Source organism: Adiantum capillus-veneris, chromosome 15 (assembly GCF_014529385.1).
Source record: "Adiantum capillus-veneris isolate H3 chromosome 15, ASM1452938v2, whole genome shotgun sequence".
Classification (NCBI taxonomy): Eukaryota; Viridiplantae; Streptophyta; class Polypodiopsida; order Polypodiales; family Pteridaceae; genus Adiantum; species Adiantum capillus-veneris.
In genome coordinates, this window is record NC_140945.1 from 69,550,593 (window position 1) to 69,562,576 (window position 11,984).

The 11,984-nt window shown below is 42.3% G+C and overlaps 1 protein-coding gene across 5 annotated transcripts; it reads right to left on the reverse strand.

The window, feature by feature from the left end:
* Window positions 1-1,480: 1,480 nt before the first annotated feature.
* On the reverse strand, window positions 1,481-4,632 carry LOC147440846 (F-box/kelch-repeat protein At5g15710-like). 5 transcript variants are annotated; one of them, XM_086483603.1, is made up of 3 exons: window positions 4,257-4,632; window positions 3,541-3,608; window positions 1,481-2,306 (listed from the first exon to the last, which is right to left on the reverse strand). In XM_086483603.1, exons 1-3 carry the CDS (start codon window positions 4,417-4,419, stop codon window positions 1,668-1,670), a joined length of 870 nt encoding a protein of 289 aa, XP_086339729.1. In that variant the 5' UTR covers window positions 4,420-4,632; the 3' UTR covers window positions 1,481-1,667. The 5 variants fall into 5 exon arrangements, with proteins under 5 accessions (XP_086339729.1, XP_086339726.1, XP_086339725.1 ...); XM_086483600.1 differs by having other exon boundaries at window positions 1,481-2,402; window positions 4,257-4,624; XM_086483599.1 differs by having other exon boundaries at window positions 3,541-3,728; window positions 4,257-4,616.
* Between the last annotated feature and the right edge of the window lie 7,352 nt (window positions 4,633-11,984).

An 11,984-nucleotide genomic window follows, 5' to 3' on the forward strand; every position in this document is an offset into this window, starting at 1 on the left:
GCAAACTATTTTATGTGTCACAGGCAAGTCCAACTATTGATCATTCGGTTGACTAACTTACACTAGCATGTATACATTTGAGTTTTTGGAAGAAATTTTGGCACTAACATGTACGCATTTCAATTTTTGGAAGGAATTGCTTCAAGAGAAGAAACAATAAGTTTTTGGAAGAAATTGCTTCAGGAGTAGGAGCAAGTTTTGCTCACTTAGAGCTTCTCTTTTGAGATAGGCTTTTCTATTAGTCTGAGATTCATGTAAAGGTCTCTTTTGGCCAAAGGGACGGTCTTTTTATAGAGTTTTTTGTTGACACTGTGATTGCGATCATCCATTTTTACAAAGTTCAATCTTTGTTATTAGCGAATAGTTTCATGTATGAGTATAATATTTGATATTTGACAAGTGAACCAACAGACGTGATGCAGGTTTAGATTTGCAAAACATTAGCGCTCTTAAGAAGAGATTTTTCATTATGTACTCAACTAGCCTTTATCCAAAATTCTATGGACAATGAAGACCAAGAAGCTGTTTTACTCAAAGCGATGCCTAATAATTTTGGTCAAATCGTCACAAAGCTCAAAGAAAAGAACATATGCCAAAGATAGATGTGATAAATTCTCTCTAAGAGCATGAGGGGAATCTCAAGGGCAACCATAAAAAGACAAGAGCGACTATAATCACAATGCCTATTTGCTACAACAACAACAACAAAAACTTAAAATGCACATATTGTGGGAGAGCCAACCACCTTTTCAAAGTTTGCTATGAAGTAAATCCATGCAAAGTTTGTGGTAAAAAAGGTAAAGTCAAGCTAAGATTTGTACAACAGTAGCTAAAAAGGACCAACAAATTTATGATGAGCTTATCATGCAAGGGTTGTTGAAGCACAAAAAAATTATTCAATTGATACAAATGCTAGGTCTTTGTTAGGCTACCAATTTTCATAGATAACCGTACTGAGACTTTCGAATTTGTCCTTTTGACCCTGATATTGATCTCATCCATTGTGGCTACAAGCAATGGGCGTGTAGCGAACTTCTTTGGTGCCATTGATGCAAGCCAACAATGGCCCATTTTATTGCATGAAATTCATAACAAGAAACTTATGGTTTTTGTTGTAGTTTTGCAATTCAACTAAACTAGAGTGTGCATAATATTACCATCAAAGAAAAGTGTATATGAGGTGCATCATTGATAGCCTTGTGGTGGCTATTTATCTTTGGCAAGTTATCACATATTGTTACCTCTAAAGATATCTAGATGGAGGACCTCTAGATGTTAGTTTGGCACAAACTTGTTGACATTGGTAGTACAACTCGCTATTTTTGCCATCCAATTTTACTCTAGGCAACAAAGCACCAATAGGGCTATGCTATGCTTGAGAGGAGACAATTTTGTGACATAAAAAATAGGAAGTAGGTTCTTTTTGGGGAGGGAAAAAAAAAACAAAAAACTAGTTTTGGAAATTGAAATACGCATTAGATGGGAAAACTATCAAGGTCAAAATCCTATACAACCTTTCATTCTTTATTATCTTTTTTAGATTTCCATTTGCAAGAATTATGGAAAATGCTTAGGCAAGGCCTCAGTTGAAGTCAGCTAAGGATTCATCCTCAATAGATTCGTACAAACCCAATGGTAACGGTAATGGCAGCCATCTACGATGGTATTCATGAAATGGAATGCAAATTTTGAAAGATGGTGGGAAAGAGACGTGGCCACACTTCCAGACTACAGCCTTTCAAGGCACGGCATTGTGACTTGGAGAAAGGTTTAGCCAGAAAAGGGCAATCAGGAAGCCAATTCCAAGTTCTATGTACAAGGTCAAAAGTTAGGATTTTGAAAAATCTTTGTGCCCTAAAGCACACATGATTCATGCCCCCAGCAAAGGACTCCACACCCATCATCCACCAACCATCAAGAAGCTGATCAACTAAGTGTGTCGGTATCACTCCCACCTCTTCCCACTTGATGGGCTCTTGCAACGAGCCCTCTTCACATAATTGCTCTACCCTCACATACCTTTCATTTCCAAAGATATTCGGGTCATATTCGTCGACACAGACTCTCACCAATCTATTTCCACATTTTAAGAGGGTCTTTGTCCTCCGATCCTCCTCCATCTGGTCATCCTTTGTTCCGTGTATAAGGGCGCATTCGGCCTTACCCACATCATACACCATTAATCCGCATGGCCTCATCCAGCTGTATAATTTAGCATCCCTCTCGACCATAAAGCTCGGGAGATTGCATGCTACAGTGTGCAAAGTTTTGTCTTTCTCTGATTGTTGCCAAAGCACTTTCGTCACCTGTGAAAAGCGCACCCAATGAGAGGCTATGATTGCTAAGGAGCCACCTTTTTCACTGCTAAAAAAACCTCTGATTCGTGTAAAGGTAAAACCCACCTGCACCAAATAACGACCATCATACAAAGAACTTTCTTCAGGAAACTTGGAAAACCGACATATGAGATATTTGAGGGGTAAGTTCACTAAATAAGAGGTTTTTACACTAAATTTCTCCAAAATTTGTAGGTTTTCTCACCTGCAAATTTTTAATTTAAAGGTTTATCTGAAAAGTTGTAAGTGGGTTACACTAAACATTTGTTCTGAGCACTGTAAAACATGGTGAACAAACAACAAAAGATAGATGCATGCTTACAACAGCAACCACAGCTCACATTTACAAAGCCTCCTCTTTACCATCAAAGACAATAGAAAAGCCTAACAGAACGCCTCGCCTCTTGAGACACAAGGTGAGTCCTATTGATGGTCCTGAGATGCTGAAACAAGTGGATCTACCAAATCTAGGGCAAGAACTTAAGACAATGTGGATAACCCCTGATTGGCATCTGACCGAGCAAGGTTACACATACCCTCGACGCCTGCTATTCTTCTCGATAGCACCCAGGCAAGATGGCTACATACTGCCATAGCTTCAAGAGCGCCATATCTGACCTGGCTTCCAGCACGTCGTCATATCTCTTGTAGTTTTGGACGGCACTTCTCCGCTGCCTGGCAATACCCTCAGCCTTACACAAGAAAATTTAGAACTTTTTGCATATCAGAAAACGGAGTCTTTTTCAGTGTTTTTCATACAATGCATAACATCATGAGCTTCTGCTCGAGAGGCACCGCATACCTAGCTAGGTACGATTGGGGGCAAGGGACCCCCGGCCCCACCCACCGGGCCGGCGGTCCCTTGCCCCCAATCGTACCTAGCTAGGTATGCGGTGCCTCCCTCACAGAAGCTCATGATGTTGAGGTGAGTCACAATGTGGGAATTATTGTGAGAATCTGTTTAAAACTTCTTGTGTTACTTCTCCAGCCAATCAAAACTCTCTTAGGTAGCTATGTAACTATCCACAAGAGTTTGGCACTGCCATTAAAAAAGTGTTGCTATATGGCAGTGTGTGACTCAGCTTTTGACCAAACGAGACCCAAATGCAACCAAACTCAAGATTCAATAAGAGAAAACCACAAGCTAACTAAAACAACAGTAAAATGGATAAAGAATAAATATTTATTGATACAAAGCATTCACCTGAAGCTGTTTCCACGTTCCTGTCCAAGGGTCTCCTATGCAAAAAGAGTCCTTCAACCCACGCCCACCTGCACGAGCAACAAGGAGACCTTGCACACAACCTTCCAGTACACATGACTCCGGCAGATTGGTCGCGGGAAGCTTGTACCACTCACAAGCCTCTAGATCATAGGCCAAGCTATACTCAACTGCAAGTTTCGGCAAGAAAAGGGTATGCTTTAGCATATGAGTGATTCAACCACGACGACCCTGGATCATTACAAGTTGGGAATCATGAATGCGACCTTCTCTCTTTTGCAAAAGGAGCCTATAAGAGAGCTTAGTTTTCCATCACTAACCTTACATTGTAACTCACAATGTCAGCTGTGGTACTTACAAGTTACATGTGTGTGTACACACACACACACACCCTAGATTTGTGCCTAATACTGTGTCTTTTGATCTCCAGCAATGGCGAAAATCCTCCTCCTGAGGCAGATGCTCATTTGTGGCTCATGTCTTCTATTAGCATGCCTATGAATGGCACTTATCTAGCCTTCGAAAGGCCTCCCTCCACCAATGTATATGATTCTTGTCCAAATCTGCGTGCATGCATGCATGCGTGTGTGTGTGTGTGTGTGTGTGTGTGTGCACGTGCGCGCGCGCGAGCCTGTGTGTAAAAAACGAGCACTTTGTTCAGCGTGTGCCCATGTGCACCGTTTCTAGAAATGGGGTACCTTGTTTAGCACAGGATTTGGAGCAGAGGAGGATCCAGGGAGGGCGAGAGAGGAGGAGGTGAGAGGCGAGAGAAAGCCATTGCTTGCAAACGGCTCGTCCACGCAGCAGGTCAACGGTTGGGAGCAGCCTCAGTATTTTCTCTTGCAGGTCGTCTGGTAGCATCTTCCACCTCGTGTCAGAAGCGACCTCCGAGATGCATCGGTTAGATCCTTGGTTCCTCGACCTTTAAGAACTACTAGAGTGCTTCGTTACTTGGTGAGCACTCAGACGGAATGACTTTCAGAAAATCCGGTTTTGGATCCTAGAAGCGTTGTTAATCTTGCGATAACCCCTTCGTTTTTACGAGATTAAGCTATAATTATGGACAAAAACGCAGCAGCATATTTCTCTCCAGCTTGAGATTATTGCTTTTCACCCAATATTTTCTCTTCCTTGGTAGCGCAAGCTGATTTTCTCTGTAGGTGCTACCAGACGTTAGAGTTCTCCTCTGTACCCTGATAGCTGGTGCGACTCGGCCCTTAGCCGCATTTGTAAGAGAAAACAAGAACCTAGAAGAGAAAAGCTTGGAGAGAGAGAGAGAGAGAGAGAGAGAGAGAGAGAGCTTGTGCTTTGTTTTCCACAAATCCTGTAACCTCAAGTTGACATGGTCCTATGTTTACAATGCCACGATCTTTATGTCCCAGTTTTAATATGTATAAATATGTCGTTAGCTTTTAGATTGTATAAATTCATTGATTCAATCTTGCTCTGTTGTGTGCATTCTTGTCATTTGTGTAAGTGTGGTTGTGTCATTTGAAGATTCAACAGGAAAATACATCCCCGGAGAAGAAAATGGAGAGAGAGAGAGAGAGAGCCAAAGCTTGCTACCTTTCCCCAAAGCATATTTCCTTGTCTTTTGATTGGTACCTTCCTTAATACGTTACGATCTTGAGGCCCCAATTTTGATCGAGTATACCTTGCAAAAGAATAATGAAAAAGGTTAAAATTTATAAAACTAATTAATCAGATCATTTGAAATATGTTCATTTTTAGATGTTGTCCCTGTTTTACGTTTGGAAAAAAAAACATGCAAGTCTCCTTGCATGGGGGAGTTTGCACAGTCCTCCCCAATTTGTAGGAACGTTCCATTCCCACGGCAGCATGCAATTTTTAGTGTGTTCGTTCCACTGCATTCTTAGTAAAGAGTAAAGAATTCAAAGTATCTTACGTACCTTCTATTTCGACATTCATTTATCGATTGTCCTAACCAACACGATGATGTTGGCTAAAGCTTTATGAATGAGCTTGCCGACATGCTTCATGCCTACTCCCATTGATATATCTTGTAATCACATCATGGATTCTCATTCATGTGAAGGTCTTGTGTAAGGCTACAAGGTTTCAAAGAGCTGACTGAAATGGAGGAAGTGTTTGGAGAGAGGCGTTCCCTTAAACCAGCCCAGAACTTCGTCGCAACAGCGCAAGAGACTTTGTCTGAAGAGAAACCCTCACTTTGCTTACTGATCTAAAATGCCTCTCATGGGCAGGATAGACAGGCAATCTTTATGCTGGTGGTGATACACCATTTAAGTAATTCTTATAGCATCATTTGAAGCACCTTTGGGTGGAGTCTCTCCAACTATTATCCACAAATTAAGAAAGAACCGCTACAACAACACAATCCATCCCTAAATTGGTAGTCCCTGTAGAAATCCAATATTATGACTTTTCGCATTTCCACCTTGGAAATGAACTTTGCTCCTGTATGGCAATCAAGACATACCCTCAAGTTTTTTCCTACCGAGATGGTTGTGCCTGTTGGAATTAGGGTTGCAGAGAAACGCACACAGCTTGGAGAAGACGAAGGAAGCTCAAGGCACACAATAGAGAGTGTGTTACTTAGTATGCAATGGAAAGATAGATAGCCCTAGAGTGATGGGCGTATATACAATGCTCGGGGGGAAAAAACCTCCTAAAGAGGGAAAAAATGCCCCGACGGTCCTAGTGTGTTCACACACATCACTACCACATGTATATGGTAACAAATCCCCCCTCGAGTGATGCGGTGAACGAGAGCTGGCACATGAGTAAAGGGAAGTGCCATGCCCTGAGGACATGATCAGTCCACAAAGGGGAGTAAGCCCAAAGCTTTGTGGAAAGCTTCAAGCTTCTCACGAGACAATGCCTTCGTGAAAAGATCTACAAGGTTGTCCTGTGTTGGCACATAAGCCAAGCTGATCTCTCCTGCTGAGAGCCTCTCCCTGACATAGTGGTAATGCACCTCAATGTGCTTTGTGCGAGCATGAAAAACTAGGTTCCTCGCAACTGCCAATGCGATCTAACTGTTAGTGTAGATAGTGTTGGCAGTGTCCTTTCCAACAACCAAATCAGCCATAAGGCGTCTGAGCCATACACACTCAACCGTAGCTGTGAAGATTGCCCTGTACTCAGCCTCACAACTCGAAGTGGCCACAATAGGTTGCTTCTTGCTCAACCATGATCTACATAAACTGCCAAGCATGAAACAAAAACCACTTGTGGACACTCGCGTGTCAAAACAACCAGCCCAATCTGAGTCCGAAAAAGCATGTAAGTCTGGCGGCAATGATCCCCCCTTGGGATAAAACAAGCCAAGATGTAAAGTGCCACTAAGGTAGTGGAAAATCCTCTTGACATCCTGCCAATGCTTAGACCCTGGGCTATGCATAAATCTGCTGATTTATGAGACTGCAAACTGAATATCCGGCCTCATGTTGCATACATAAATGAGGCAGCCAGCAGCAGTTTGGTAAAGAGTGACAACAGCAGGATCGCCAACATCATGTAGACTCAACTTCAAACCTGTTTCCATGGGAGTCGCAATAGGTTTACAATCCTCAAGTCCAAACTTACATAGCAATGTTTCTATGTAACTTTTCTGACATAAGGCAATACCACCATCACACTGCTTAAACTGTATACCCAAGTAATGATGCAACAGCCCCAAATCTTTCATCTTGAAAGTAGCATTCAAATCAACCTTAAATTCAGCAATATGTCTCTCATTTGGTCCAGTGATCAACAAATCATCGACATAAAGAACCACAATGAGAAGTACATCACCCTCACGTTTTACATACAATGTGCTTTCTGTTGGACTGTTACAAAAGCCTCGTTTAACCAAATGAGTGTCAGCTTTCTCATACCAAGCATGAGGAGATTGCTTCAACCCATACAAAGTCTTCTTACATCTGCACACTTTGTCCTCTTGTCCTTTTATGACAAAACCGTGAGGCTGCGCTACACAAACTTCCTCAAATATGTCACCATTCAAGAAAGCAGTAACAATGTTTGATTGATGTACATCCCAACCAAAATGAGCTGCCAATGCACATAGAAAACGCACAGTAGTCATACGACAAGTGGGAGAAAAAGTCTCTTCATAATCAATGCCTTTTTGCTGTGCATAACCCTTTGCAACAAGTGGAGCCTTATGGCGATCGATCTCACCATCTGGCTTGCGTTTCAACTTGTAAACCCACTTCGTACCAATGGCCTTTTTGCTAGGAGGCAAATCACATAAAGTCCATGTGTCATTTTCTATAAGTGCATCATATTCTGATTGCATGGCAGCCATCCAATTTTTTGAATTCTGTGCTTCATCAAAAGACAGAGGCTCCTCAACATCATGTAAGCTAGACACAGCCAAAGCATAACAATTTGATGCATAAGATGCATGGCAAGAGCCTGAACGAGTATGGCTAGACAAAGGTGCATCCAATTTACTGTCACGCAAAGTGTGCACTAGCCATTTTGGCATACCTCTAGCCTGCTCATTTTCAGCCCTTTCCTCATCAAGTACATCATGTACATATGCATCAGTAATAGGCTGATCTATAACATTTTCAGAAACCCCCATAGGCTGTACATTTGCCTCATTGGAACTTAAATTCATATTTCCACCACTAAAAAGAGGCAACAAAGTGTCATAAATGTCTTGTGAGCTTACATTATTGTCTCTAGTACATGACAGCAATGGTTGAACAGGATCTTCCACAAACACTACATCCCGTGAAACCAAAATACGCTTTGTTTGCGGATGATATAACCTGTAACCTTTGCTTTCAGCACTATAACCAACAAAAATACATTTGATAGCCATTTCATCCAATTTTCTGCGCTGTGTTTGTGGCACCAAAGCATATGCCAAACAGCCAAAAACACGCATGTGCTCAATAGAAGGCTTTCTATCATGCCATGCTTCATATGGAGTAATAGACTGCAAAACTTTCGTAGGACACATGTTAAGTACATAAGTGGCACACATGATGGCCTCAAGCCAAAAAGAATGCGGCAAAGCTTGACTTTTGACCATACATCGTGCCATTTTCATCAGTGACCTGTTTTTCCTCTCAGCAACACCATTTTGCTGAGGTGTATAAGGCACTGTACATTGGTGTTTTATCCCACGACTAGCCAGAAATGCATTAAATTCATGAGACATATACTCCCCCCCTCGATCGGAACGAAGGGTGTCCATAGTACATTTCGAGACATTTTCAGCCATAGCCAGAAATTGTTTGAAGCACATAAAAACTTCGGACTTCGCCTTAAGCGGAAATACCCATGCATGACCAAGGACAGAGTTTGCATGGGCCCACAAACATCACTATGCACAAGCTGCAACCTGCATTTGGCCCGAACCGAACCATCCTTTGGAAACTTAGAACGCTGCATCTTACCCAAAATACAGCCTTCACAAACATGTTTGACAGGTGCTTCAAGAGGTGGCAAAGAAGCAACCATATCAGATTTCTGCCAACGCAGCAAACTGGCAAAATTCAGATGACCAAAACGTGCATGCGAAAGTTTTGCATCTGAAATAGCTCTTGAATCTGCAATAGCATTTGCAAAATTTTGTCCACACTTGTCATACAAAGTGAGCTTATACAGCCCATGACACAAAAGGCCAGATGCAACAATTTCATCACCAAAGCTGAGATCGTGAACTGTACATCTGTCATCCACAAATTTGACTACAAGTCCAAGTCTAGCAAGTGCGGATACAGACAAGAGATTCTTCTTGATCCCAGGTACATAAAGTGCATTAACAAGTGTGAAAGAACTGCCATTTGCAGTAGTAAGCACAATCTTTCCAACTCCCTGAACTGGATAAGAGGCATTGTTGGCACAAGTGACTGAATTCCCATGAGGGACAAACTTCAGAGAGCTAAACAATTCACAATGTGAGGTAATGTGCTTTGTAGCACCACTGTCGAAATACCACACATGTGAATCTGTAGCAACTGACAAGCATGCATCATGGACAGCAAGATTGTAAGTGCACTTTGCGCTAAAAGCCCATTCTGCATCAACATCAGCATTACAGTCTCCTTTCACACAGAAGACTCAACAATGGCTGCATTTGTAGTGGAACTAGCATTTGCAGTGGAACCACCCTCTTTTTTTTTAGCCTCTTTGGCCTTCAACTTAGGACACGACTTGATAAAGTGATCATTAGCTTTACAATAATGGCAACGCATCTTCTTTTTTCCCTTGTCACCAGAATTGCCCAACGAAGTGCTGCCAGCAAAAGCATTAGGAACAGAAGTTTTGCCATTCGCAACAGAACCATAAGAAGTGGCTGCATTGTTTTTACCACCCTTTCTTTGAGAAGCAATAAAAGCCTGTTCAACTGCACGCTATCTAGTCCTATTTTTTCTGGAAAGCGACTCTTGCAACACTAATGTGCATAATGCATCAAACTTGACAACTTCTGGATTTCCTTGGGTCATAAGTCTCCAAGTACTAGCAAAAGTCTGGTAAGAATCTGGTAAGGCATCAAGAACAGTCTGCACAAGGGAATTGTCTGAAATGACTTCTCCTGCAGAAATAAGTTGCTCATTGATATCCTTAACACTAGCAAGGAAAGTGTCCATATCATCTTCCTCATGCATAACCTTAAACTCCAGCTCTTTACGCAGCAAAGCAATTTTAGCCTCATTGCGACTTGCATAAAGACCAGCCAAAATATCCCAAGCCTGTTTTGCAGATTTTGCTGAACGGATGTGAGGAACAATGGTGCGCTTCATAGACAACACAATCAATGCATGAGCCTGCGCATCCTTAACATCCCAACGAGCTTTTTCTATCGTAGGCAAAACAACTCTAACAGCAGCAATCCTTGCAGCAAGACCTGCAACATCCTCAACATCGCCTACATCCTCAGAACTAGGACGTACATCAATGCCCTGCACAATATTCCAAACGCCCTTTGACACAAGAACGTGTTGCATCATATAAGCCCACATAGGGTAATTGTCCCCATCCAACCTGTCCTCAGCAGCAAACATCTTGAACACATCTGTGTTGTTGTTGTCAGCCATGGTAAATGTTGCACCTGATGTGAAAACTGCCCGAAAATAGGAGAAACGGAGCGGGAACAACACATGCTATATAGCACGAACCGTAGAAGACTGTAAGGCACCAGTTATGCAGAAAACGACACTGACAAAAACTCTGCACAAAATGATGAAATAGCATGAGCAGCACTGCCTGTAGTGGAAACGGAGGTTGAAATGAGCCCAAATCAAAAATTTGAGCAGACCCAACTCTGAGCTGTCTCGAAATATTTGTCGACCTACGAACGCTTGCCAAACCTCACTGTAATCGGAGAAAGTGAGCAGGCGTGTGCTGGAGCCTCTGGAGACTAAGCCCGGGAGGACGTAACCTGCTCTGATACCAATTGTTGGAATTAGGGTTGCAGAGAAACGCACACAGCTTGGAGAAGACGAAGGAATCTCAAGGCACACAATAGAGAGTGTGTTACTTAGTATGCAATGGAAAGATAGATAGCCCTAGAGTGATGGGCGTATATACAATGCTCGGGGGAAAAAACCTCCTAAAGAGGGAAAAAATGCCCCGGAAGTCCTAGTGTGTTCACACACATCACTACCACATGTATATGGTAACAGTGCCTTGAGGAGTGCTTACGAGCCCAAAGACTATGGCTAGTTTCTCTGAATGCCCATTCTCATTTGTCTTTAGCAACTATGGTATTGGAGAGTTGCCAACTCAACCCCTCTCTTGACTGCATTTAAGAATTTTACCTTAGCATAGACATCATTGGATTGTGGATGGCTGCCATCTCGAACCAGGAAGAATGTACCTGATTCTCAACCCTTGGATAACTTTTCCATACTCGTGAGAACCTTCTCATGTCTTGTATTATTGTTGCATCCTTTTCCATACCTGCATTGGCATCGATTTTAGACATCAGTGTATAAGCAGTTGCACAACCGCCTTTATCGAGCATTTGATTGAAGTAGCATTCTCTTAATGTCACATCGTTATGAATATTACAAGGGCCAAGCAAGGAGGTCCATTCGATAATATCCACACAAAAAAAGGTATACTTTCCATTAGATCCTTTGCCTCCTTTAAAAGTCCCGCTCTACCAAGGACATCCACTCCACCATAGAAGTATAGTGCTCTAGGGTAGGTTCTAAGTTATGGTCATGACGTATGGACTTAAAATGTCAGCATGCCTCCTCAATGTCACCTACATGACTGCCTCCTTTGAGGTGGAAGCATAGGTAATTGCAATTAGAGACATGCCTTTCCTTTGCATCTCGTAATAACAGCCCAAAGCTTCCTTGCCACGATCACGTTGACCATATCATGCAATCTACTTACTCCAAGAGATGACGACCTAGAGAGGATCCCCATCAAAAACTTCTCGTGCTATCGTGACGGCACCACATGTTTTG

Coding starts and splice junctions, on each gene's coding strand:
- LOC147440846 (XM_086483598.1), bottom strand. CDS start 4,419: ATGCTACCAGACGACCTGCAAGAGAAAATACTGAGGCTGCTCCCAACC. Junction 3,729..4,256: donor CAAATCCTGTGCTAAACAAG/GTACCCCATTTC, acceptor CGAAACTTGCAG/TTGAGTATAGCTTGGCCTAT. Junction 2,403..3,540: donor GAACGTGGAAACAGCTTCAG/GTGAATGCTTTG, acceptor TATTTGGTGCAG/GTGGGTTTTACCTTTACACG.